Source organism: Marmota monax, unplaced genomic scaffold, assembly GCF_021218885.2.
Source record: "Marmota monax isolate L192 unplaced genomic scaffold, Marmota_monax_Labrador192_F-V1.1 WCK01_AAM20220418_F8-fsc00017, whole genome shotgun sequence".
Classification (NCBI taxonomy): Eukaryota; Metazoa; Chordata; class Mammalia; order Rodentia; family Sciuridae; genus Marmota; species Marmota monax.
Genome location: NW_026695241.1, coordinates 21,160,551 through 21,188,459, shown reverse-complemented (window position 1 = coordinate 21,188,459; position 27,909 = coordinate 21,160,551). Strand labels below are relative to the sequence as shown.

The 27,909-nt window shown below is 43.1% G+C and overlaps 2 protein-coding genes across 3 annotated transcripts in view; one reads left to right on the top strand and one right to left on the bottom strand.

Moving 5' to 3' along the window:
- The window catches only part of Mideas (mitotic deacetylase associated SANT domain protein), a 66,188-nt gene extending 65,461 nt beyond the window's left edge, over positions 1-727 (bottom strand). For both annotated transcript variants that reach the window (XM_046440919.2, XM_046440922.2), the window contains exon 1: positions 575-727. The gene's annotated coding sequence lies outside the window, so the exon portion shown is untranslated. The remainder of the gene's footprint in view (positions 1-574) is intronic.
- On the top strand, positions 254-27,909 carry LOC124090437 (homeobox protein unc-4 homolog). The gene is made up of 3 exons (XM_046441125.2): positions 254-285; positions 446-947; positions 26,565-27,909. Exons 1-3 carry the CDS (start codon positions 254-256, stop codon positions 26,730-26,732), a joined length of 702 nt encoding a protein of 233 aa, XP_046297081.1. The 3' UTR covers positions 26,733-27,909.

Sequence of the window (27,909 nt, the reverse complement as noted above, 5' to 3'; positions counted from 1 at the left end):
AGGGTGGGGGAGTCGGGGGGATTCGATGCAAAGGAACTGGGGAGCAATTCGGGTTTTCTTTTCTGGAATGCGTAGGGTGGTTTTTCCAAACTTCTGAGTTGCTCTATTCACTGGAGGGCCAAGCAAATAAAAGTGGGGGGAAAGTTCCTGTAACTTCCTTCCTGCATCCTCGTTGAGGGCTACGAAAAGGAAGGGAACGTTTCCCAGGGAAACGCTGGGAGTGGAATGGGGGTGGCTGCGCCAGTCTACAGGGATGGGGCGTGGGACAGAGGAGCCGCCCCAGATGTAGGCCCAGGGAAGCCCCTTCCCCGCACCCCTTTTCTCTCAAACGGCGCCTGGAACCCGCCTGGCTGCAACCCTAGCTGTTTTAAGTCCTGTAGCAAAGCAGCGACTCTAGGGGTGCAGCCAGGGCCCTGATCCCCGCCGCCCAGCTCCTCCCCTGCAGTGCCCCTCGGTACCACCCCGCCCGGCCCGCCACATCCCCGCCCGCGCCTGGTAGCCTGAGCCCCGGAACATTTCCAAGCCCCACATCTGCACCCCGGCAGCGGAAAGGGGCGCGGAGCCCGCGGCTCACCTGTGCGCTGGATCCCGGAGCGGCTCCGAGGGGCGCGGGGCGCGGGGTTCAAGCAAGCGCGGCCCGCAGACTCAAACTTTGTTGCTCTCGGGACGGCGCAGTCGTCACTTCCTCGCTGAACGGGCGGCGCAGTCTGGGCTGTGACCCAACTGCTCGCGCGGCGGCGCGCCGGGCCCTACAGCCACCAGCCCCGCCCGCGCCCGGGATCTGCGCGCCCAGAGCCCGGGAGCTGGCTTTGGGCTCTGCGCTTCCCGGGCCGCGCGGGGAACCAGAAAGTCTGAGCGATCTTCCACCAAATGCAGCCGCTGGGGAAGCCTCCCTCCACCGAATCCTCCCAGAGCCGTGGAATTGTGTTCGGAGGAGCCGCGCCGAGGTGACCCGCTCTCGGGCTGGTCTGGGAGGTGGTGTTGGGCTTAGGGACCTGGGGACTGAGTTCAGGAGACCCTAGAGAACTAAAGTTCCGGGAAAAACACTCCCCTACACACACACACACACACACACACACACACACGGCTGAGGGAGGGAAAGGAAAGGTTTTTTGGTTTGGGGTTGGGGTTGGAAAGGTCATGTGAGAAAGCAGTGTGCTCTGTGTTTTCCGAAATGTCTGAACTAGGCCCTCAAACACGGGTCTCCTGTCAGTACATTCCCCCAAAAAGCCTGTGCGATTGTCCTGTCACTTTCACGTGTTGTGCCTGCGCAGGACGTTTACCAGGTATTAGGTTGCAGGGGCTATTTTAGCGCCCAAGTTGGGGCTACAAAATGGTGGTTCTGTTCGTAGTCCTCCTCCGTGGATTTCCACCTATTTCTATCTCAGAAGATCACTTTGGGGCCTGATGCACTCAGGGTTTCGTCGCTGGACAAAAGTGTCTTTTGGTGGAGTGGAGGGTGGAGTCCTGTGAACTTCAGGCTTCAGGCAATAGTAATTTTGAAATTTTATCGTTTCCTGAAATAAATTTGCTCACCTTTTTAAAAACTACAATAGAAAGCTACCCTTTGGGTTACTGATAAGTAGCAACAAAGTAGTTAAACAGCAGTATTCAAGGAAAAATTCGTAATCCTCTAAAGCTGGATGGAAACCGGGGTTAGCCTCTGCTGTGGTTTACAAAAAAAAAAAAAAAAAAGCAGTCAAAACTGCAGTGGAGGACTTTTCCTAACAGGAACATTCCCTTCATTGTAGCTCGCCCTGGAAAACAGGAATCTGTGAACGGTGGCTCAAAAGCCTCAATTAGTGAGGGCTGGACAATTTTCCCATTTTCCCCATGTGGGTCAGGAAAAAAAAACTCCCTTCCAAAGCTTCATATTTTTACTAAATGACAGAAAATCATAGACTTGAGTGAAGTCTTTGTCCAGAAAGGTATATAGATGTAAAACTGATGGAAAATAACATCTGGGAAATGATTGCCAGGTCTGTGTTAATACTTCGAAAGCCACAGAATCACCCAAAGATTGGGAGCATGAATATCCAAGCTGTCCTAGCAATACAAATCCTCTACATTGAAGCTGTTAAGGCCCTAGTTCTGGTTTTTAGAAGCATCAATGGCACATTATAAACACAAAGCATATTCTATAAGAAAAATAATATTGCTTTAAGAAATAAGTTTATCAAGCCAGGTACAGTAGTGCACACCTGTAATCCCAGCTACTTAAGAGCCTGAGGCAAAAGGATCACAAATTCCAGGTCAGCCTGGGCAATGTAGCAAGACCCCGTCTCAAAGTAAAAAAATAAGGGCTGGGGCTCAGTGGCAGAGGACTTGCCTAGCACATGTGGGGCACTGGGTTCAATCCTCAGCACCACATAAAAATAAATAACATAAATAAAGGCATTCTGTCCATCTACAAGTACCAAAATTTTTTAAAATAAATAAATAAATAAAAATGAAAAGGGCTGGGAATGTAGGTTGTGGTAAGGCACTCCTGGGTTCAATCCCCAGTTCAGAAAGAAAGACAGACAGGCATCATTAGACTCCATAATTATAATTCTTTCAATTTCATTATATCACATTCCTCGGGGGAAGGAGATGAAGGAGGAATTGCCCATTTCAGTTTTGTAGTAGAAGTAAGTCCTTAATGCATTTTGCTTAAGGCAACCAATTAGGTGGGAAATGTCCACCAGGCATCTAAAGATAGTTGTGTGAGGGCTGGTGTTGTGGCTTAGCCAGGCAGAGTGCTTGCCTAGCACATTCAAGGCCCTGGGTTCGATCCTAGCACCACATAGAAATAAATAAATAAATAAATAAAGGTATTGTGTCCAACCAGAACATACATAAATATATTTTATATATAAAGATAGTCATTCGATACTCCATATTTTCTAAAACAAGAGCAGAATATTTCTTTGTTCAGTGTTGTGATTCCAAATTTCCCAGTCACAATTTCATGAATATTCAGTATTTCTGCATGCCCAGGAGTAATTAGCAGATGGTGTAAAGTGTGAAGGTGCACATAGAGCACTGCTTTCTCTACATAAGGTGGCCTTTGCTGGGTTTCAGAGCACTGTGTGGAGGATGTGGTAGACAGCCTGTAAGACAGCTTCTTACCAATGATCTCTGCCTTCTGGTGTTCACACTCTTGTGTAATCCCCTCTCCTTAAGTGTAGACCCAATGATTGATTCTAACATTTAGAATATGGTAGAAGTGTTGTGATGTCACTTCTGAAATTAGGTTATTAAAAAACCTGCAGGGGCTGGGATTGTGGCTCAGCGGTAGAGCGCTTGCCTAGCACGGGCAGGACCCAGGTTGGATCATCAGCACCACACAAAAATAAAAGGCATTGTGTTATGTCCATCTACACCTAAAAAAATAAATATTAAAAAAAAAACCAAAAAACTGTGAGTTCCATCTTGGGTGCTCTGTCTTTTACTCTGCCTTGGATCACTCACTGTTGGGGGAGCCAACTTCCATGTCCTAAAGTGGACCTGTGGAAAAGAAGTAAGGCCTGCCAACCACCACTCAAGTGAGCTTGGAAAGGGATCCTTTCCCTCCCCCATGCTAATCAAGCTCTCCACTGAGACCTTCAGCCCCAGCCAACAGCTTGACTACAACCTAACCCCAGCTAAGCTGCCTGGATTCCTGACCCACAGAAACTGTATGATAATAAATGTTTGTTGTCTTAAGCTGCTGCATTTTGAGATAATTTGTTACACAGACACACATAACTAATACAGAGGTCAACAGAGAAGTCCATCAGGGACCGATGACAACCTCACATGACCTTCCTGATCCCTCATAGAAAACAGAACAAAGAGAAAAATCAAGGCCCTGACCCAGATTGAAGTGTAATACATAAATTCCAAGAACAGAAAGCTTAGCCCTCACTTCTTTTGCAGAACAAGAGTTATCCTTGATTTTAAACTAGGTCAGAGGGTGTGGAGTGCTGCTCAATCACAGGCAACCCAGGTATTGGGTGTCACCTACCTGAGAGCACATGCAGATGTCTTTGTGTCACAAGAATTGACATCTGTATAGGCATCCTCCTTCTCTTCCTCAGGGCATGTACCCTGATCCCTGAGGCCTTGACATAACCAGTGGTCATGAAATCAGGCCTTGGTTCTGAAAGAAGAGCTTGACTTTGACTCTGGCAGCCAGAAGGTGTAGGTGATTTTGATGGGATATCTAAAAACCAGAAAGAAAAGTGTGTGGTCCTGCAGTTGAGCAACTAGTATACTCTCTCTAGTAAGAACCACCTCTGTGCTGCTTCCAAGGCTAGAAAGAACATGCTGTCCACATGATGGTGTATTTCTCTCCACATCACTTCCTCTCTGGCTGGAGCAAATTATTTACTTTTAAAATATAAAACACAGTTTTAGGAAGCAGAAGAGATGTCATATTCCTTTGGTCCTGACCAGGGCAAGCATCTGCTTGTGATTGTCCCCATGGCCCCCTCTCCTCAGCCAATCCTGTAGAAGCTGGCAATCGTAGAGGTCATTTCTGGTTTTCCTCCAGGGACATTAGGCTCTGATTTTTCTCATGTGCAGTGGCCACAGCTGCTATGTTGCCCTGCCGTCATCCGGTTGCTGTGACTTATGAGGTTGTGAATGTGCCAAAACGTGAATCTATTAATTTAACAGGAACTGGGCTCAGCACATATATTCCTTGTTAGGTCATTTGCTTTGCTACCTAAACCACATCCAATGTGTTCAGCAATGGGCACATTTCCTAGAGTCTGGCTTTGCAAAAACGTCAAATGCCCTGAATTTTGAGTCTGCACAGTTTTACATGATTAAATTACTATGAAGAACATAAAGGCATTCCAGCATAAGGATGCATACAGATCAGTTCAAGGAAAAATTAAGGGGCCATATATGGGTAAAGTCTCTGGTCTTCATTCTTTATGCATTTAGATCCTCTCTGCAAGAGGGGTATGCAATAATATCCTAGGAATCCCTCCCTGAGCCCTGGGTGCATCTAGTCTGAGATCTCCAACACCAGACTAGGTGGTATGTGAAAGGAATCATGGTCCTTTTCCATTGGGTTGAGCACACAGGCATTTTTCATTCATCCATTAAGCTAACTCTCACTGAGTATCCACTACTGAGTGTGCTAGGGATGCAAAGATGACAAAGTGTCTCCTTAATGGGACAAAATGACACTTAAATTACAATGTAACAAGAGAAGTACTAGAATCAATCTCTGCATAGGGCTCCATGAAATCTCAGAGAAGACAGCAAGTAATGTCAGGGAAGAAAAACCAGTATTTTTCTTAAAAAAAAAAAGTATGTGTGTGTGCACGCGCGCATGTGCTATAAAAATCATCAGGATGTGTTGCATTAAGTAATAGTAAGCATTGTATCATGTAATGTTTGTTTCAGAATGTAAAATAAATAGCCTCAGCAACTTAGCAAGGCTGTAAGCAACCTAGGGAGAGTGTGTCTCAAAATAAAAAATAAAAAGGGCTAAGCGCCCTTGGGTTCAATCCCTGGTACTGGAAAAAAAAAATTATATATATATATATATATATATATATATATATATATCTCCTACATTCAAATGAAGAAGTGTGAGCATTCTGGGGTTGGAGTGATAAATACTAATAACTAACACACACTGAGGGCCTCTGATGGGCCAAGTATCAAGGTGCCATCCCATTTTATTGTTGCAGAGACTAGCCATGACTTAAAGGTTTTCCAAATCTTTCTAAAGACTCCCTCCTTGGTCAATCAAAGGTGGATTCCAAATGCTGAGCTCCTTGAGTCCTCTCTTAACAGAGTAGAGGCTCTTTCCACTCAAACAGCAAGGCCAGCTCTAAGGCAGAAAAAGATTCACCCTCTTTCTAGTCCTTCAGGTAGTGGAGAGGGGAAAGAGGAGAGTGGAGAAGGTCAGAAGCGCATCATGCTTTTCCTCCTCTCCAGGTCTTGTAGAGGAGCCAGAAAGGTGCCTTACCTAATGAGTGTTACTCCAATCACAGAGGGTACTCTTACCCACTGAGGATTCTGGAATGAAGATGGATCCAAAGTGGGTTTATATTGAACCAAGGGACAGCCATGTCAAAGTGAACCTGGCTGTCAAACCTGAATGGGCAGAGAGAAACTCTGAGACTTAGCTCTCCTGAGTCCTCACTGTGAACTTAGGGGAAGATCAGGGGAGTCTGCCCCAGTGAGAATAGAGGGGGAAATAAGCACTAAGTTTCAAGGGTAAGAAGCTGGGGGCAGGGTGGAAGGGGTTGGAAGAGCAAGCAGAAACCCCGTGTGGTGGCATGCATCTATAATCTAAGGGACTCAGGACGCTGAGGCAGGAGAATTGCAAGTTCGAGTCCAGCCTCTGCAACTTAAGCAAGGTTCTAAGCAACTTAGTGAGACCCTGTCTCAAAAAATAAAAAGTGCTGGGGGTGTTGCTCAGTGGTTAATCACCCCTTGGTTCAATCCCTGTTATCCCTCTACTCCCAGAAAAAAAAAAAAAAAAGATAGCTTGGTTGGTGGTTAGGAGCAAGGATTCTGCACTGTCCCCAGACTGCTTGGCTTCAAGTTCTATCTCTGCCACATACTGTGTGACCTTGGACGAGTTACTTATCTTTTCTGTGCCTCAGTTTCTTTATCTATAAAATGAAGGTGATGATACAAATTGAACATACTTAAGGTTGTTATGGAATGAAATTATTTTGGAAAGCTCTTACATATAAGTGTTCCACATGAATCAGTTAAATGAATAGATCATTCGTTAACCAAAAGGGCTCTACATGGATATTACATGATTCCAAGACTCCAAAATTGAACTTTCAGTTAGAAATTCTACTAACTATCAGTTCATGAGAAGGATCAGGTCAGCTTAGACTGCACATTTAAGATGTGATAGAAATTGTGAGATCTGGGCTGGGGATATAGCTCAGTTGGTAGAGCACTTGCCTTACATGATAAGGTCCTAGGTTCAATCCCCAGTACCACAAGAAGAAAGAGAGAGAGAGAGAGAGAGAGAGAGAGAGAGAGAGAGAGAGAGAGAGAGGATAAAAGAAATTGTGAGATTTGACCCCTCCACACAGTCCATCTGGAAAGACAGAGATTGTGCAAGTATTTACATGAATTTGCCTTTGATTGTCCAAATGTTATTCAGGAGGGGACCGTGGTAGGCACAATAACAGTCCTCCTCAAAATGCTCTCATGTCCTAATGAATACATGAATATGTTAGGTTATATGGCAAAGGGGGAATTAACATTGCAGAAGGAGTTAAAACAGCTAGTTAGCTGACCTTAAAATAAAGAGATTTTCTTGGATTATCGGGGTGAGCCCGATGTAATCACAAGGGTTCCTAAAAGTGGACTTGGGAGGACAGAAGAGGAATTGGAGTCAGAAGGAGATGTGATTATGGGAGAATGAATGGTCAGGGAGCTGCAATGTCACTGACTTTGAAGATGGAAAATAGGGAACATGAGCCAAGAAATGTGGGTGGCTTCTGTGGAAGCTAGGAAAGACAAGGAAACAGATTCTCCCCCAGAGCCTCAGAAAGGAGCACAGTCTTGCCAACACCTTGATTTTAGCTTGAAGATCCCATGTTGGACTTCTGACATACAAAACTCTAAATTTTTAAAAATCGTGTGTGTGTGTGTGTGTGTGTGTGTTTCTGGGGATCAAACCTCTGTTGTTTTAAGCTACCAAATTTCTGGCAGTTTGTTACAGTAGTCATAGAAAAAAAATAGCAAAGGACGTTTTCTAAATGTGATGTTTTCTGTGAAGTATTTAAACTGTGTATTAGAAGTCTTAGAAACTCAATGGCATGAGTCCCAAACTCTGAGATAGTATCTTGGAAGTGCAACCTGTGTAGACTCCCTTGGCTTAAGAACGGACTCTACTTCCCACACCATGTCTTGGAGCTTCTCAGATTTGTTAGTCTGGCAGGTCACTATGTGGAAATCAAGTGCAGAAATGGGTAAGAAAAGTAAACCAGATTCAACTGTCAAAAGCTGTTGTGAGCTGGGCACGGTGGTGCACACCTATAATCCCAGCAGCTTGGGAGGCTGAATCAGGAAGATTGCAAGTTTAGAGCCAGCCTAAGCAACTTAAAGAGACCCTGTCTCAAAATTTAAAAAAAAAGGGGGGGGGGGGGGGGGGGGGGTGTGGCTCAGTGGCTACACACCCTTGGGTTTAATCCTTGGTACCAAAAACACAAAAACAAAAACAACCCTGCTGTGAATATTCTCTACACTTGATGATCATTTGAGGATCCCAGGTCCTCAGCTAGGATGTACAATCACCCAGAGTTTATAAATAAACCTTTTTTTCCCCACAATAAATAGAAAAACACAAATTTTTCTGCACTCCCCTCCAAAAACAAACAAACAAACAAACCCAACCATCAAGCAAGGCCAGTGCTCAGTATTCCTGGTATCCAGATTGGCCAGCAGTGCCAGAATCTCATTCTGTCACCCTGCACAGGTTATTGTCAGGCTCAGCCCAAAGGTCAGAGGTCTCTGTGCAGTGAGAAGAGTCTTTTCACAATCCTCTACCAGTAATAAGTGTTGGTGCTGGGACATCAGTTTTACCTTAATGTGGGAGGTGTTATTTGAGTTCACCACCAAGAGATTAAGCATCATAAAGTTGCTTTAGGGCCTATGACTTCTTTTGGGAAGAAGGAAACTCTCCTGTCCTAGGTGTGGCAATGTCTGAAGATTCCAGGAAAGCATCAGGTCTTTGGTAGTGTATGGTGTCCATAAGGAGCTACATACAGCTCTATAAGGATCTTTTGTGAATTGAAATTCTGCCCAGCAGCTCCAAGGACCTGTAGATAAATAGTGTGTGGCTTGCTTGAACAAAGCAAAAGACTCCACATACACCTAATTTATCCCCTTCTACTTCCTAATTCCAAAAAGAGTTCTTATCAGGAAGTGAGCTAGAAGAGTCATTTTGGACAGTCAGCTCTAATTATATTTTTATCATATTTCCATTTAGAGCAGCCCACTACGTCAGCTGCAGTGTCTGTGGCCATATCCCTCTTTTAGAATCACTGTCTAACCCTGACCCATTTAAGTGGCCTTTGCCCTGTAATGTTGGACTTTGCCTGGTTTCCTGACATAATTTTTGCCCTTTGCCCTCAGTTAGAGGGTGGGGTCACTGACTCATCTGACAGGATCTCATTGCCTGCCTCCAGTCAATGGATTGACTGCCCTATGACATGGTTGCAGAGTCTGAGGACCAATGAAATGCTAAAGAATCCCTCTGTAAGACCATATCCCAGGTCCTGATATGGTGCCACCAGTATCTTTCAGTTCCTGTCCCAAGCTACATCCTCTTCCAGGCAGAGGAATACATCAAACTGTCTTTCGCTTCAGAGCCAAGACCCAACTGGATTCTGGGTCTTGGTTATAGATATAAAATATCTGCTTTGGAGATGGAGCCCACATCACAAATAAAAACTGACTTCATGGCCCACACATTTGTGGTTTCAAATGACAGAGTAGACCAAGTCAGGAGTCTTGTTGATTGCACCCTGGTGACTGGCAAACCTTACCATATTTACCATAGGTATTGATGGACATGATGTAAGAGATGAGTGTTCATCCTACCACCAACTGCAGGGTGGCTTGGCCACCATGGGCTCTCCCAGCATGTGCTATTTCTAGGAAGCAGATAACATTTGGAAGTTTGTATTTTTTACCCATCTGTGAAGTTCTGAACTTCTAGGGATTTCTCACAGTCATGCAAAGAAATGACTTGAATTGTCTAAACGTAGTCAAGACAGTGAATTGGAAGCTATATACATTGAAAAGTGAGATACATGCCAAAATCCACAACAAAGCCTTCAAAAGCTCTTTCCATAACTGAACTATTAAGAAGCAATATAGAAAGGATAGAATACTTGAGTCTGGCTTCTATGTCCCCATCTTCCCCATCCCTTGACTTCTGATGTAGCAGAGGACTGTGAGTTCACTTTCCACATATGTACTTGACACTTGGGAGACAGTTCTCCGTGAGTCTCTCACATGTCTGTGTGCTTTGCAAACCGTCATGGACTTCCTTTTGTTTTAGACTGTCTTTTTAAGGAAGCTTCTTTTTCAAAGCAAAGTGCACGCATGATTACTGTCCATTATTTAAGATTCTGACTCTAGACTGGCATGGTGGCTCATACCTGTAATCCCAGGGCTTGGGAGGCTGAGGCAGGAGGATAGCAAGTTCAAAGGCAACCTTAGCAAGTTAGAGAGGCCTGAGAAACTTACTGAGACCCTGTCTCTAAATTAAAAAAAATAAAAAGGGCTGGGCATATAGCTCAGTGTTTAAGCGCCCCTGGGTTCAACCAAAGGCGGGGCTGTGGGGTGTGGGGGTAGGGGTGGGGTGGGTACATTCTGACTCTGAGCTCAGGATTCCTCTCTTGTTATATACTTCCCTGTGTTAAATTAAGGTATCACTTGGCCCTCTTTGTATTGAGAATTGGGGCTCAGGGAGCAAGCACAAGAAAATGTCAATATTATGGCTGCAGCTCTCTCTGTGAATCAAAAAGATCTTCGATTCTAATACACTAAGAAGTCTTGTGCCTTCTGCCAGCACCCTTAAAACTGTTAGCTTACAAGCAGGGTAAAATCTCAGACCCTACACAGTTCTTGACAACCTCTCATTTCTTTCTCACATAACACATCTCTCCAATCCACCAACTAATTCCCCTCACACCTGTGATCCTGAATGCCACCTTGGTAATTTAGGCCAAGGGGAAACTACTCATACAGAGGTGAAGACAGATCAAATTAAAGAGCAAGATTGAAAGTAGGGCAGGACCTGGTGACAGAGCTGAGATATCAGAAAGTTTGGTTTAAGCCCAAGACCAGAGAAGGATCATTGTAATTCTGGGCTGTTAATAGCTATATTGTTAGTTGTATGTTTCAGTCAACTGACTGACAGGCAACTCTAAACATGTTTAGGTGAACAAACTTGTTGGTTTTCCCATCAGTAAAATGAAATAAGTGGGATTAGATTGTTTCTTAGGCTCCTTCCAGCTTTGCATTTGTGCTTTATAAAATCTGTAACAGGGCTGCCTAGTACACACATTAAGCACTTGACCTAATTTGAAATAATGATTGCAAAAGAGGACTATGATACGGTGCAAAGAACACAGCATTAGAAGTTAAAAAGCCTGAATTCTAAGCCCAGTTTGCTACTACCTGGTTGCATGATCCCTGGAGGATACAGGTATGGGATATATACCCAAGATGACTCTAGATGGTTCAGTGGTGTGTCATCAACTTACATAATGAAAAAATTACTTCCTTTTCATTTTTCTGATTATGTCCAAGAGAGTCTTAGCTTAGTGTTGATTTCTTTAACAACTTTCTCCCCCCCCCCCCCCCAGTGCTTGGGATGAAATCCAAGACCTCACTCATGGTAAGCAAGTACTCTACCACTGAACTACACCCTGGATTTTTTAAGATTTTTTCATTTTAATTAATTAATTAATTTTTGAGACAGGGTCTTGCTAAGTTGCCCAAGTTAGGCTCAAACTTGGGATCCTGTTTCCTCAATAGCTGGGATTCCAGGTGAGTGCCACTGTGCCCTACTTTCTAACAACTCTTTGAAAGCTGCTAACCTCCCCTTTTGGCAAAGAGAGGGAAGTCTGAGGTTCAGACACTTTATAGGCAACACAACTACAGAATATTTAAGAACATTGCCCATCCCATTGCTTTGTTTATTTTTATTTTGCCTTGCATTTATGGCAGATAATACAAGTTTACCATTTATGGGAATGATAGAATTTTCTTTGAAAAATTTATTATTATTTCAGCACACATCTAAAATCGATGGTAGTGATGGTTGTACAACTCTCCAAATATACTAAAAGAAATTGAGTTGTGCACGTCCTGTGGGTGAATTGGGTGATGTGTGAATTTTATCTCAATAAGGGCATTCCTAAAAGTAAATTAGGGGCTGTGGGTGTAGCTCGGTGTGTGTAGAGCACTTGCATAAAATTCAGGAGCCATGGGTTTGATCCCCAACAGCAAAAGTATTAAAAAGAAGGTAATTACCTTCTGCTGGGCTTTTCTACTATCAGCTACTTGCCTGTTCAAACTTTGGCCAATTACCTAGCATTGGAGTGCTGACCCTTGACCCCCTGAGGTTTAGCAGGGTGTCTTGGTCCCCACCAATTTTCTGGTTTGAGGGTGATTCCTCCTACAGCAAAGTAATCAAACCTAAGCTACTTCTCTGACGCCACTGCCAGTCCCCACCTCAGGCCACCACCATCTGTTGACCAGACAACTATAATGACCTTCAACCTTGCTCTCTCCATGCCTTCTCCAAGTCTAGTTCAAAGTAGGTTTTCTGAAGTAAAACCTGATTGCGAAACTCTCCCACTTGTCCTCCAGTGTTCCCTGCTGTCCCATGTGTGCAATCTTGCCCTCTCCGCCCAGATTCAAAGCACCTTTGTGAACCAGTGTCTACTGAACTCGCCAGCCTCTTCCCAATCTACTCTTCATCTCCACTGTGCGAGTCATGTGACATGATTTACAAATCTCTGAAGGCTTCTTAGATGTCCTGGACACAAGTACATGCTCATTAAGTAGTAATTAAGGTGCTGAGCCCTCCTGCCATGAGCCTTTATCCCTGTCTGTAAGATGTTTTCCTCCCCTCTATATTCTCCCAACTAGTTTTGACTGGTCCTTGTAGATTCTTCTTACATGTCGTATTCTCAAGGAAAACTTCCCTGACCTCCCTCTTAGAAGCACCTTTATGTACTTGGCTAGTATCCTAGGCTTTCCTCTATCATCATGAGGCAGAACTAGTCAAACTGTCTATATTTATATTCTAGGTATGTACTTGCCATATCTGAGTGACCTTAGGCAAGTCACTTAACCTCTCTGTGCCTCCATTTCCTCATCTGTAAGATGGAGGTAATAATAATAGCTACTAACAGGGTGCCTGTGATGATTACATGAAACAATGAATAAGATCTGGTCAATGTCAGCTTGGAGGCTGGCATAGAGTGAACACTTGATAAACGTTAGCCTTTATTATTTCAGCACACATCACAATCTAAACAACAGTTCCCTGCTTTGTCTTCCTCAAGGGCAGGGAGTATGTCTCATTCACCAGCAAATCTCTGGGTGCCACACATGGAACCTGACCCCCATGGTGCTGAGTAAAAAATCTTTGAATGGATGAATAGAATGAATGAATGTCTTGCTTCTTAATTTAGTTCAGCAGATGTGGCCGGATCCTGAAGTCCTTTCTGGATTCCTAACACCAATTTTCCTTACTCTGGTCTAGCAAGATCGCTGCCTGAATCTTGTTGATGGCATTCTGATTTCAGATTTAAATATCTGGTTTCAATATAAGACAGAAACACCCCCAGGTAGTGCAGAAGGGAAATTTCTTTTTGCACAGTTTGTTAGAAATGTCCTCTCAGCACCGCCACCTCCCTTTGCTTTTAATGAGTCACGTTGAGTTGTGGGCAACACCCAAACAGAGCAGGTCATTCATGCTTCCAACAAGGGTTTGCTGGGCTGGGCCCTGTTGGGTGCTGAGGATGCCCAGGAGGGGAGGAGAGGGGAGGGGAGGAGCCCTGCTACCTGGGAGCTTCCTGCAGAATGTCCACATCTAGCTGACCAGACATGGAGACAGGCATTTCCAGCCCTGGGTGCACACAGCAGGTGTCAGGATCTGACTAAGCCATAGGACACTGGGAGCCAGTGCAGGCTTAAGTCAAAGGTGAGGGCAAGAGGTGAGCAGTAGTGACAGGAGGCAGAGCTGAAGCTGGCTGAGGTCAGGGTCCATCAGGTGATGTCCTCCAAGGTCCAGCACCTCAGAGAGAAGACTTTTTTTTTTTTTTTGTACCAGGAATTGAACCCAGGATTGCTTCATTTTTTGTTTTACTTTTTTTATACAAATGTTTTATTACATAAATGTAAAATGTATACAACATAAAGGGCCTCACTAAGTTGCTGAGGTTAGCCTCAAACTTGCAATCCCCCTGCCTTCACCTTCCAAGTTGCTGGGGGAGAGAAGACTTCAAAAAGAGCAGGCCTGGTGTAGAGATTGTTGTCAACCACACTTTTGTATGTGTGTGCTTTCCTCTCTCCAGGTAAGAGCTGGAAGGTAGAGAGGAAGCCACTCAGGACTTCCCACCTCAGGAAACAAGGGTGAAGAAAACAGCGGCAGTCACCGCTAGTATTCCAGAGCAGCCTCGGGTCTCCTGTCAAGACCTGCCTCGGGAAGGTGTGGCTGTGGGGCTGGATGGCCAGGCCTGTTTCTGGGGCTGGCGCCTGGCAACAGGACAATGGCAAATACTGAAGACTGAGGCACAAGGCCCAGAATCTGCTACTAAACCAACCGAGTGTCCTTGTACAAGTCATTTCACCTCTTGTGTCTCCATTTCTTCACGTAGAAAAGAAGTGTTGGGACAATGCTAAGTGTTTGCAACCTTCTGATATGAAGACCTCTTTTAAAAAGTAAAACAATTCAGCTGGGTGCAGTAGCACATGCCTGTAATCCCAACGGCTCAGGAGGATGAGGCAGGAGGATCATGAGTTCAAAGCCAGCCCCAGCAATTTAGCAAGGCTCTAAGCAACTTAGCAAGACCCTGTCTCTAAATAATATATATAAATATATAGAAGTAAAACAATTCAGGCTGGGAATGTAGCTTAGTGGCAGAGTGCTCACCTGGCATGTGCAAAGCCCTGGGTTCTACCACCAGCACCTAAACTCCACATGATAGCAGTGGTAATTTTGGTATCTGCTGATTTAAGCGTGCACACACACACACACACACCAAGCAAAATAATGAAAACCAATAATTTGTGTTCTGCATTTCTTTAATCAATAGGAACACCTACCATCATTTACGAACATTAGAGGTGTAACATCCTTTAAGGCTCAGAGTCACAACCTCCCTGCAAAGCTCCTGCCCAAATGCAACCAGTTGCACTTTCATCTTCCTTAGAACTTACAGAAATGAATTGCTTGTGCCTCTGATTTGAAAAACACAGGGATGCCAGAGCACTGAGCCAGTATTTTTCAAACTTGTACTTAATATAATAAGTACTTATTATTACTTATGTATCAATGATATAACTATGATGAAGCAAAACTTAAAGGCAGAGGTGATAGGTGACATTTGTCACTTTTTTGGCTACCCAGTTTTAGAATCCCTTCCCAGGTTTGTGGAAGACTCTATCTTATGAGTCTCAGTGGAAGTTGAAGCCCATTGCTCAGGTCTCATCGTGAAGGCTGATTAAACACCAAACACTTGCTTCCCAGCTTCCTTTATCCACAGGGCTTAGACGTATGATCTGGGCTCAGCCAATCAGAGGCACTGCCCTGGACTCTGACCAAGAGCCCAGGCCAACTGCAGAGCCCAGTGAAGACCCCCTTTTCTGGTGAAAATGGCCATAGCTGTTAGTCTTGTCCAGCTTCCAGGGGGAACAGCAAGAAGATCGTCATGCAGGCCCCGCGTGGTCTCAGAACAAGTTTCCCTCGGATCTGAGACCAAGCAAGACTCTCTGGAGAACTTCTGCATCACAATTTGGCCTTGCTCCTAGTTGTGGCCCAGCAGCCTTTGTTCTCACTCACGACCTGAGCCTGGCTTTTCAGCCTTCCCAGAAATTCTTTCCATAAATTCCTCTTTGGCTTAAATCATCCAAGGCCAATTCTTGCTGCATGTTTAAGTCAGAGCTCTGACCAATTCAGTCTCATTATCAGTCTCAACATCCAACTTATTTTTGTATTTTACTTGGGAACACACAGTTCCATGAAAATTTTGATCATACAGATGGGAGGTTATAAATAATATTAGCACCCACTATATGCTAGGCCTTATTCTCATCATTGTGCATGTATTAACTCATGTAAATCCTTGGAGACGGGTTTATCATTAACTACGACCCCCAGTATTTTGAGGTACTAGGGTTTGAACTCAGGGGTGCTCTACCACTGAGCTATATCCCCAGCCCTTTTTTATTTTGAGACAGGGTCTTGCTAAGTTGCCCAGGCTGGCCTCAGCTTTCTATCCTCCTGCCTTGGCCTCCCAAGTAGCTGGGATTACAGGCCTGTGCCACCGTGCCTAGCTAATACTTGCTTTAGGTTGAGAAATTTAAGATATGGAGGAATAAGTAATTTGCCCAAAATCAAGATCAAGGGCTTAAATCAAGGATCAAGGCAGTTCACTCCAAGGTCTGTACTCTTAACTCCTGTTAATGGCTTTCCCCATCACAGTTTTTTCTGTCTCTCTGTGCCCCCCTCCATAGTGCTGGGGTGGAACCCAGGGCCTCCCACATGTTAGGCAATTGCTCTACCACTGAACTACATCTCCAGTTCCACAGAAAGAGAAGTAGCAGAAATTCTGTAGCAAAGTTGAATGATGAGTAACTATCAAATTATCCAACAACTCCCCTTCATCCTTATCATAAACATAAAAATCAAGCAATAAACAACTAAAACTTACAATCCAAACTTGCACTAAAGAAACAAGACTACTGATCGCTCTTCCAGTGGTATTTATTGTGGCAGGCCTGGTTGTTTATGGAGCCTGGTACACCCAGGTGCAGGAAATGCTCAGCTCTCCAAGGCTCTGCCCTTCATAAGCAACGTGCCCAGGCTAGTGCAGCACAGCAACATTCAAACGTCACACCCACTCTCAGGCCAGTCCAGGCTTAGGGACAGCAGGAGGAACTTGTGTCAACATCTGCATAGAACTGAGTTGAAAGGAAGGAAAGAAAGAGGGAGGAAAAGAGGGAGAAAGCCCTCAAAACAAAACAAACATGAAACAGACTGAAAGGGTATGTCAGAGGGGCACAGAACCCAGCTGAGGCAGGATCATTCCATGATCAAGGCCAGCCTGGGAAACTTTGTTAGAATCTGTCTTAAAATAAAATGGGCTGGGGACATAGCTCAGTGGTAGAGCACTTGCCTAGCATGTGCAAGGCTTCTGGGTTCAATACTCAGTACTGCAAAATAAGGGGTGAGGGTAGAGGAATCAATGAAAAGAGCTCCCAATGACCAAAGCAGGAACAAATTTTGAGCCACAAAATAAAAGTAGTACTGAATTACAAGCCAAAGCCTTCAATAGATGCACCTGTGAGCCCCTTCATATAACAAATTTTTTTTAATATTTATTTTTAGTAGTGTTGGACATATACCTTTATTTATTTATTTTATGTGGTGCTGAGGATCAAACCCAGGGCCTCACACGCTCTAGGCGAGCACTCTACCACTGAGCCACAACCGCAGCCTCTACACATTTTTAAAAGAATAGAAACAAACACTTTTTTAGCCAGGTGATCAAGGTCAGCATCAACATTCACAAATCATGTTAATATGCATCTTTGATATGTTATGAAAATCACACTTTATTTCTGGCTTTACCCCCTAAATCTCACAACCCCAGTTACACATAAGAAAAAAACCAGACAAATTCTATTAGAGAGCCGTCATACAAAATTCTCCAATAGTACTCCTCAAATCTATAAGGTCATCAAGGACAAAGAAAGGGGCTAAGAATGTAGTTTAATGGTAGAGTGCTTTCTAGCATGCAAAATGCCCTGGGTTCAATCCCCAGTTCTGCCCTCCCTCCCCGCCAAAAAAGGAAAAGTCCCCTAAGAGCAAGAGGAACATAAGGAGGCATGATACCTAAATGTAATATGGTATCCTAAATAGAATTCTGGTACCAAAAAAGGCCATTAGATAAAAGCTAAGGAAATCTGAATAAACTATGGGCTTTAATAATGTATCAATATTGGTCTATCAGTTGTTGACAAAGGTGCCATACCAATGTAAAATGTTAATAACATGGAAAAGTGGGTGCTGGGTAGGGAAGGGTATGAATGGAACTGTATTATCCACTCAATTTCTGATAAATCCAAAATTTTTCTTAAAAGTAAAATCTATTAATAAAAATAATAATAAAATTTACCGCCTTTCAAAAAAATGAATTTTTCTGCTGATGCAAGTTATACCACTAAGATCTTAATGTACTAAAAAGGAATGTTTAACTAAGGCATAGTGTACATCTGTAGTCCCAGTAACTCAGAAGGTGGAGGCAGGGGAATTGCAAGTTCAAGGCCAGCCTCAACAACCTAGCAAGATCCTGTCTCAAATTAAAAAAAAAAAAAAACTTTCATATTGTTATGAACTAAACACTTTATAACAGTTTTTTGAATAACTAAATATATCTTTATTTTTAAATATTTTTTAGTTGTGGTTGACACATACCTTTATTTACTTATTTGGTTTTTTATATGGTGCTAAGGATCAAACCCAGGGCCTCACACGTGCTAGGTGAGTGCTCTACCGCTGAGCCACAACCCCAGCCCCCCCCCCCGACTAAATATATCTTAATGAGATTCTTATCCTCCCATTGGCACCCCTGAATCACCTCTGAGCAGCTGGATAAAAGAGAAATCAAAGATAACGTTCTTAAGTCTCCGTCCCTGAACCTCCCTGGATCTCTGAGATGGAGAGAAACCTCCACCCCTCGACAAAGTCCTTAAAACCAACTCACCAGTTCCCCTCCTCCCCACCGGTACCCAGACACTGTGTGAGCAACTGTGCGGAGCCAGACTGCAGTTGTCTTTGTCCTGCATCTGCCTGTCAAGCCCAGTGCTCCGCAGCAGTGGGAAGGGCAGAAGGCTGGAATTAAGTGGGGCAACAGATGGTTTGGACGTGTCATGCAGTTGACGCTCAGCGGCACTATCCAGCCTGCCAAGCTGTGTACATTTCAAACGTTTGAGGTTCAACCAAAAGAGACAAGTAATGATTTTAAATCACTTGCTGAAACACATGGCTAATCCTTGCGTAGCCAGCGAAGAGTGCTTTAAAACCCCACTTAAACCCAATGGGGGGAACAAGGAAACCCTGTGTGCTTTCTGAGCTTTGAACCTAGATCAGGCCATCCTGGGGACAGTGGAACATTTGTCCAGGAGCCCAAAGTGGGTCCCTTCTTTAGGAGACGGTCAGGAGTTTCAGTCTATGTGTTTATCTGAGGTGAGGGGGAAAAGGGGAAAAGGCTCTCTGACAGGTAGTTTCCGATCCTGAGAAATTACACACCCTGGCGTTCAATTTGCTCCATAAGTTCAATCACTCTTTTTTCCCTGTCCCGATTCAGATCCTTCTTGTTCCTTGTGTGGATTCTGCCACCAGACTTTAAGAGTTGCTTCTCTGTCCTATGTCATTAGGCTGTCTGTCCTGCTGCACAGGGAATATCCCATCTTGAAGATTTCCTTTCCTTGTCCCCATCTACCTCTCCAGCTCCTTCTTTCTTGGTTTTAACGATGACCTGGTTTTCCTTCCACCTCTTTAGCTTCTTCTTCTCGTCTCCTTAGCAGGCTCCCTTGCCTTCACCTGGCCTATGTACACGGCGGGGTACTGCAGGGCTGGGTACTGAAATAGTATCTCATCTCAGAGCTCTAAAGACCACCTAAATACTGAGGGCTCCCAGTTTTATAACTCCTTTCTTGAGTCCAGATTCATCCATTCAACTGCTTTCCGTACAACTCCACGCGGCTAACGAGCACCTCAAATATATGTTCAAAAGGGAGTTCTTGATTCTCTTTATCTTCAAAATCTCCCCCTCATTCCTCCCCACCTCCATACCCTTCAGCATCTTTGTCCATCTCTTTGCTCAGGCCAAATTCTAGAAGTCATCTTTTCTTCTTCCTTTTCCCTCATCCTCCACATGCAATCCATCACCACATTCATTTAATTCCACCTCCAATGTATCTCCACAGACACCTTCATAGTCTAGGTCACCATTAATTTCCACTTGGACGAATGATATAGCCTCTTAACTGGCCTTCCTGCTTTACAACAGTCCATCCTAAATTCATTCTCTACCAGCAGGGAGAATGAGCATCTTAGAATGTGATTTATTGACATTCGGCCATTCTTTCATTAAAAGAATGTCTATTTTCTATTACGTATCAGGCAATAAAGTCTTTGAAAAAACCTAGTTGTCTTCTTGTGGGGAAATAGGCAAGCAACATATTTAAAATAAATTCATTTTATGTTAGAAAAAAATAGATAAAAGAGAAAAAATAGGTTAGGGTAAGGGGATCCTAGGGAGCCTAAGTGTGTGTGTGTGTGTGTGTGTGTGTGTGTGTGTTTTTGCAGGGGTTGTTATAATTTTAAGTAGGGAAGTCAGAAATATTTGCTCTCTAAATATCATTTCCCATGAAAGGGGTTCTTTGTAGAAATGTCTAAGTGTGAGCTTAGAAATGCATGAGATGATTTCAGAACATCTTGTTCCACCAGAAATCAAAGAAACTAACCAAAGACCACTGTGGTGACATCAAAAGGATTTGGATGTCAACTTCAAGAGGCTCCCACTGGTCAAAGATAGAATCATTTGAGTATCTAAAAGAACAGTGATCTTTATGGATCAAAATAGATACATTTAAAAATCCCTGAGTTCATAATGATACTTTTAAAGGAAAAAACACAACTCATTGGTCACCTTTGGAGGATACTAGGGATGATAATCAATGAAGGAAAGAATTAAGCAGGAATCCTACTTTCCCTATATGAGAAAAGCCAGGGAAATCAAACAGTTGATGAGGAAATGAGGAAAAGTTTATCTTTATAAACATATTCTGGCTAAGAAATAAAAGAGGGAGTGATGGGATTAAATATCATTTTTTATAACCTCTAGAGAAATAATCAATCTAGGCTATCATCATCAATTGCTGCTAACATCACACACACACAAAAAAGACAGCCAGATATTATTTGACTCCTCATGGATGGTCACAATACATCTTGTGCAATAGCTACGGTTCCCAGATGAACAGAGAATGCTCAGTTAAATTTGAATTTCAAGCAAATATCAAATACTTTTTAGCATAAGTATATCTCAAATATTCCATGAGACATATTAAGAATTATTTTTTGTTCAGCTGAATTTCAAATTTAACGGCCTATGTTTTGTATACTAAACCTAGACCCTAGAAGTCATCTGGCAAAAACAGTCAGATCTAAATCTGTTTAAGTCCCCAAATCTAACAAAATACAGGCAATTGAGAAATATGTCAAACACCATGGCAATGTGATCAGCAAGGTTCAGACTGTGGAAAGCTTTGACCTGTGGGATAAACCACCCAACATGATCAACAAATGATAAAGTAGTTTGTTTGTTTGTTTCAGGGGAAGGGAGTAATGTTTGTTGGTTGGTTTTTTGTTTTTTATTTTTTTGTACTAGGGACTGGACCCAGAGGCACTTTACTGCTGAGCCACATCCCCAGCCCTTTTTTTTAAATCTTTATTTTTATGTGGTACTGAGGATTGAACCCAGTGCCTCACACATGCAAGGTAAGCACTCTACCACTGAGCTACAACCCCAGCCCCCTCCAGTCCTTTTTTTATTTTAATTATTACTTTTTATTTTGAGATAAGGCCTCACTAAATTGCTGAGGCTGGCTCCAAATTGTGGTCCTCCTCTCCCAGCCTCCTTAGCCCCTGGGATTACAGGCATGCACCACCATGCCCAGCTAAGTAGTCTGTTTTCTGTTGCCAATAACACAGTACCACATATTGGGTACGTTTTTAAGAAAAGAGGTTTATTTGGGCTCACAGTTCTGGTGCAAGGTCAAGGGGCTATATCTGATGATGGCCTTTTTGCTGGCAGAGTCTTGAGGTCACCCAGGGCGTCACAGGGCAGACACAGGAAGCATGCATGTGTCTGTGTCCTTGTTTTTCTGCCTCTTCTTAGAAAGCCACAATGTTCATTGAGGGAGGGTGCCACCCTGAGGACTTTAATCCTAATCACCTGCCAAAGGCCCCACCTCCAAACACTTGGTTAAGTTTCTGCCCTCTTAATATCTCACAACTGAGATTAAATTTTAACACATGAAATTTTAACACACTCAAATCATCCAAATCATCAAAGAAAGAGGGGAAAGTGTGTGTGTGTTGTTTGAATTCTGATTCAAAAAATCAAAGGTAGGTGTAACCACGATGAAAAATAGCCCAGCTTAGGAGATCCACGGTACTCTGACTCCAGGGCTCTCACTGGCTCCCACCTTACATACTAACGTCCAGCAACATCAAACCACATCGAATCCCTAGAGCTGATCTTGAGATGTGCCTGGAGTCAAGTCTTGTTTTACAAAACCAGTTTGCAATGCCGGGCACAGTGGTGCACGCCTATAATCCCAGCCACTCAGGAGGCTGAGGCAGGACAATGGAAAGCTCAAAGCCAGCCTCAGCAATTTAGCAAGGCTCTAAGCAACTCAGAGCTGGGGATGTGGCTCAGTGGTAATGCACTCCTGGGCTAAATCTCCAGTACCCAAAAACAATAACAACAACGAAAAAAACCAAACCAAAACAAACAAACAAACAAACAAACAAACAAAAACAAGTTGCAAGGGAAGGAGCAATGTGGGGAGGAGGAAAAAACTCAGACCCTCCTCTTGGGGTAGGGCAAGATGAGAGCTGAGATTCAGCAACTGCAATGTGAGTGGAAGTTTGAGAAGAGTAGAAGTGTTTTAAGGTGAGATTAGGGAGCTTTGGTGATGATACGCCCCCAACCCTGCCTATTCATGGAATGCCTTTGGAGTAGAGTGACTTTGATGCTGTGACAGATCTCCAAGATATATAGCAGGGTGGCTCAAGAAGTCATGATTACCTTCAGGCCATATCCTGCCAGATTCTGTTTATATCTATCTCCCCATGGCCAGCCCCTCGAGGGCAGAGACTATTTTCAACTTTAGATTTCCCACTGTCTACATAAAGCGCCTGTCACTTCATACACATCTTATGAATGAATGAATGAATGAATGAATGAAGCCCCCTTCATCCTTTGCAGAGATGGTCTTCTGACATAACACATGTTGTTATTAGATATGTGAGTGCCTCCTAAAACATTGAACCTAACCCTGGTCATCTCCACATACTGCGAAGCAATGCTTTCGACTTAGAAACACACTCACTGTGCAGAAGCTAGGGAGCCACTTTCTCGGGCATCCTTGAGACACTCACTTCCCTCTGTGAATGGAAAGCCCGGGCTGCTTCCTGTTTTCACTTGCAGCTCGATTCTGTGAGTGTCTGCGGTGTACATGTCTTGTGATGTGTTACGGCAGCTGTGATGGGGCTCTCGTTGCTATTAAATGACAACTTCAGAAGGAGAACCCTGCACACGTTGGGAAAAAGACTGAGGGCAACCCAGAGTCACTCTGGAAGGGACCAGCTGTTCTGGGAGGTCTCAGTCCTTCACAGGTCACCATCTGTCTACTCAGGAGAAAGGTAGGGGAGATGAATGCCATGGCTGCCTTCACCCTGATTCTCTGTCTAGAGGAAAGGAAACACAAAAATGAGAGAAAGGTGACCACGTGAGAACCTTGGTTTCCGTTAAAAAAGAGCCTCCTTATATGACCATGATGTGGTAAGCCATGTTGGCTCTGAAGATACTGGAAGACCCCAAAACTTCTATTATCCTTCAAAAGTGAGTTGTCCTCACTAAGGGTATGCTGTAAGACAGGCAGGTATTGCTCACTGAGGAGACCCAGAAAGTCCAAGAGAGCATCAGCCCCAGACAGAAGGAGCAGGAAGGTCAGGGGCCATTGACCACAGAAGGTATGCCGTATGGGTTTGTTCAATGAATGAATAAATGAATGAGAAAGATTATCATACACATGGAAGTGTACATTCTGCAATGTCTATTAAAAATTAGAAAAAAAAAAGCCTAATTTCTCCATTATTTCAATCTCACATAGGTCCCCAAATTGGCATTTCCAGATCTTTCTCAAGAAGCTGAGTCAAGCCAGGCACAGTGGCACACGCTTGTAATCCCAGCTGCTCGGGAGGTTGAGGCAGGAGGATCGCAAGTTCAAAGCCAGCCTCAGCAATTTAGCAAGTCCCTAGCAACTTAGCAAGACTCTATTTCAAAAAATGTAAAATAAAAAAGGGCTGGAGATTTGGTTCAGTGGTTGAGCACCTCTGGGTTCAACCCCTACAACCGCCTCCTTCCCCCCAAATAAGCTGAGTCCAACTCATTTAGTGTCTAGGACGGCACTAGAAACCCAGGCTTTTTGTTTGTTTTGTGGTACTGGGAATTGAACCCAGGGCCTTGCACACACTGAGCATGTGCTCTAGCATTGAGCTGTACCCACAGTCCTTTTTAATTTTGGGGAGGTTGGGTACTAGGGATTGAACTCAGGGTCACTCAACCATGGAGCCACATTCCCAGCCCCATTTTGTATTTTATTTAGAGATAGGGACTCGCAAAGTTTGCTTAGCACCTTGCTTTTGCTGAGGTTGGCTTTGAATTTGAGATCCTCCTGCCTCAGCCTCCTGAGCCGCTGGGATTACAGGCATGCGGCACAGCATCTGGCAAGCCATATGCCCTTTAACAGAGGGAATACCTCAGCTCCTACCTTCCTGCCCATCCCTCTTGCTCAGTTCCGGTTGCCTGAGTTTCCATGGATTGCCACCTACCAGGATTTTCCCAGTGTGCACTGACATGCCGATAGGCGTTGCCTCTGCCTTTGGGTGCCTCTTCCGGACTATTCCTCACTCCTCCCTTGGCAGCTGGTATGTGGGCCAGGCCTGGTCACCACACCCAGGTTGATACTCGGCGCCCTGAGCTCTGGCTCATCTGACAGAGGGGTCAGGCAGTCTGTGACTCCGTTTATTTATTTTGGTCCCTCCTAATTTAGTTATTTAACAGCTTTATTGAGACATAGTTCATATCCCATAAAACCCACCCTTCTAAAGTGTGCAATATAGTGATTTTAGTATATGTACAGAATTGTGCAACCATCACCATTACCTAATTCCATAACATTTTATCACTCCCCCAAAGAAATCCCATACCATTAACACTCATTTTCCATTCCCACTTCCCCTCAGCCCTTAGCTACTACTCTCTGTCTCTGTGGATTTGTCTATTCTAGATATTTTATAGCACTCTACCTCTGAGCCACATATGTGGCCTTTCGTGCCTGACTCCTTTCAAATAACACAATGTTTTGGGGTTGTTGTTTTTTTTTTGTAGTGCTGGGGATTGAACCCAGGTTCTTACATACACTAAACAAATGTTCTACCACTAAGCTACAACCCCAGCCCAACAAAGTGCATCTAGATTGTGGCCTTTTTCAATATTTTACTCTTTGCATAGCTGAATAATATTCCATTGAAAGGATATACCAGATTTTATTTATCTATTCATCGGTTGACAAAAATTTGGCTTGTTTTCCGCTTTGGGACCGTAAGAAAACTTTTGCTATGAACATTCAAACAAGTTTTTGTACATATGTTTTCAGAATTGCTGTTTAACTCATTAGGGAACTGCCAGAATGTTTTCCAAAAAGCTTGCAACATTTTACATTCAAGGCACAAAGTTCCAATTTCTCTATATCTTTGTTAGTGTTTGTTATTACACTATATATTTTTTTTCTTTTTGAGGTGTTGGTAGTTGAACCCAGAGCCTAATGCATGCTAGGCAAGGGCTCTACCACTGAGCTACAGCTACAGCTCATATTATCTTTTTTTTTTATTGTAGTCATTCTAGTGGAAATGATGTTGGATCTTTCTGTATTTTTCGTTTGTTTGGTACCAGGGATTGAAGCCAATGATGCATAATCACTGAGCCAGGTCTCCAATCCCCAGCTCCCCCGCCCTTTTATGGACATAATGTCTTTATTTATTTATTTATTTATTTATTTATTTATTTATTTATTTATTTATTTATTTAGTGCTGAGGATAGAACCCAGTGCCTCACACATGCTAAGTGAGCACTCTTCCTCTGAGCCACAACCCCAGCACCTTCCCAGCTCTTTTTAATTTTTGTTTTGTGAGAGGGTCTCACTAAGTTGCTTAGGGCCTCGCTAAGTTTTTTTGCTGAGGTTGGCTTTGAATTTGTGATCCTCCTGCCTCAGCCTCCTGAGCCACTGACATTATAGGCATGCGCCACTGTTCCTAGCATACTGTGGTTTTGATTTGCATGTCCCTTCCAGTTAGTGATACTGAATTATTTATTAAATAGATATATAAGTGATACTTATATATCTATTTCTTTGAAAATTTGAGTTTTCTTCTTCTTTTTTTTCCCCCTTGAGGTGTTAGGGATCAAACTCAAGGCCACACTCAAGCTAGGCAAGCATGCTACTACTAAGCTACGTCCCCAGTTCAGTTACTTGTCTTTTAATGTTGAATCACAATATTTTTTAATATTCTGGCTACAAGTCCCTCATCAGATACATGATTTGCAAATATTTTCTCTCATTCTGTGGGTTGTCTTTTCACTTTCTTGATGGTATTTTTCAAAATGCAAACATTTTAACTTTGATGAAATTCAATTTATATACCTCTTTTCTATTTACTACCAAGCGCTTTTGTGATGATATCTAAGAGAACATTGCCAAATTCGAGATCACGAAGATTTACTACTGTTTTCTTCTAAGAGTTTTATAGTTTTAAGCTCTTGTATTTATATCCATTATTCCCTCCCATGATTTTCAGTGTATCATCTCCCAGGAGCAGAAGGGTTTTACAGCATCTTTGTTTGTTGTAATTTTCTCTACATCGTCTGTTGTTATCCTTCCTTTGGGAAAAGCCATGTCTTTAATAAAGTTGTTCGTGTTTAGTTTGGTGAAACAGGTATTCATACCTCCGATGGCCTTTGACTTCCATCATGTCAAAACTCAGCAGGAATGCCACAAGATATGCTTTTTAGCCTACAATTCGTTGGAGCCCCGACACAGACCAAGACTGAAGGAACTTCAGGCGTTGACAACTTTGGAGGTGGTGTCAAGCTCCGTGGTTTAAAGTAGGACAATCTCCTGTGACCTCAATCCTGAGGGAGAAGGAATACAACTGCAGAACTCTCGAAGGGGGCTCTGCTGCTTGGCAAGCTGTCACCTCCCCAGAAGCCTGACCACCCAGGGAAACTTCTGCATCTGTGGCTTATTGTTTTGTGGCTTTGATTCTTCAGTTCAGCCATTGTCTGCCAAGATGTTTGCATTTGGAAGTTCTTCATTATGCCTTTGAGAAAATGATTTCACATTTTTCTCTCTGAATCCTGTATTCATCAATCGTTTTAGGTTGATGGCAAAATTAGTTTTCATTTCCTTGGGCATGGGTTTTGTCTGGTTGTTGATTTTTTTTGGTATATTTGGTATATTTGTTCTCAGGTTTGTCAGTAAATCTTTCAATTTTTTATTTATCTGGACCTTTTCCAAAATAACAAATTCACTTTATTTAAAAAATCAAACTCTGTTTCACCTAGTGAATTTTTCTAGGATTTAAATTTAGCATACCTGGAAGAACAGGACCCAAAAGATAATTGAAACCAGACACATCTTTTCTCAGGTAGCCATAACTTTATCCCTTTTTGAACCAAATCTCCTAAACAATGTAGTCAAGAAGGGCTAAATGTGTAAATTTCTATGAGGAGATAATCACCTTCCTTAAGGGAGAAACAGTTAAAATCTAGCCTTCACTTTTTAGTAAGTCAACTCACACAATATGCAAGCACAGCTCAGTCATTCTTCCAAGGGAGATTTTTGAAGCTGATCTGTGACTATTTTCTGTTATCCAATAAGTGGAAATAACATCCATCATCCAGAAAGTCAAAGTGTGGTTACAAAAAAAAAAAAAAAAAAAAAAAAAACCCACAGAGTATATGAACTCTTAGTGGTAAAAACTCCACTGTCATTTCAAGGTTTCAAGGTGTGGGTTAGGATGATCTGAAGCCCACACAGTGGCATGGGGTCTTGGGCCATCTCACTGTGAGGATGCTTTAACGGAAATAACTGAGTTACCAACTTGTATATAAATGTGTTTTCTTTTTCTTTTTTGGAATAGTAAATTTCACATATTATTGAAAGCCATGAGATTTTGCTAATCTAGGTGAAATGGTTTGTGTAATATGATGGTCCTTTGGATAAAGAGTTCATGTAAGAAAAGAGATGCATTTGTATTTTTTCAAATAATAAAACTTTAC

Excerpts from the sequence above, each read along its gene's own strand:
- LOC124090437 (XM_046441125.2), top strand. The coding sequence starts at position 254 with ATGGGGCGTGGGACAGAGGAGCCGCCCCAGAT. Across the intron at positions 286-445 it reads ACAGAGGAGCCGCCCCAGAT|TGCCCCTCGGTACCACCCCG; the intron begins GTAGGCCCAGGG and ends CCTCCCCTGCAG. Across the intron at positions 948-26,564 it reads TTCGGAGGAGCCGCGCCGAG|GTATTCATACCTCCGATGGC; the intron begins GTGACCCGCTCT and ends TTGGTGAAACAG.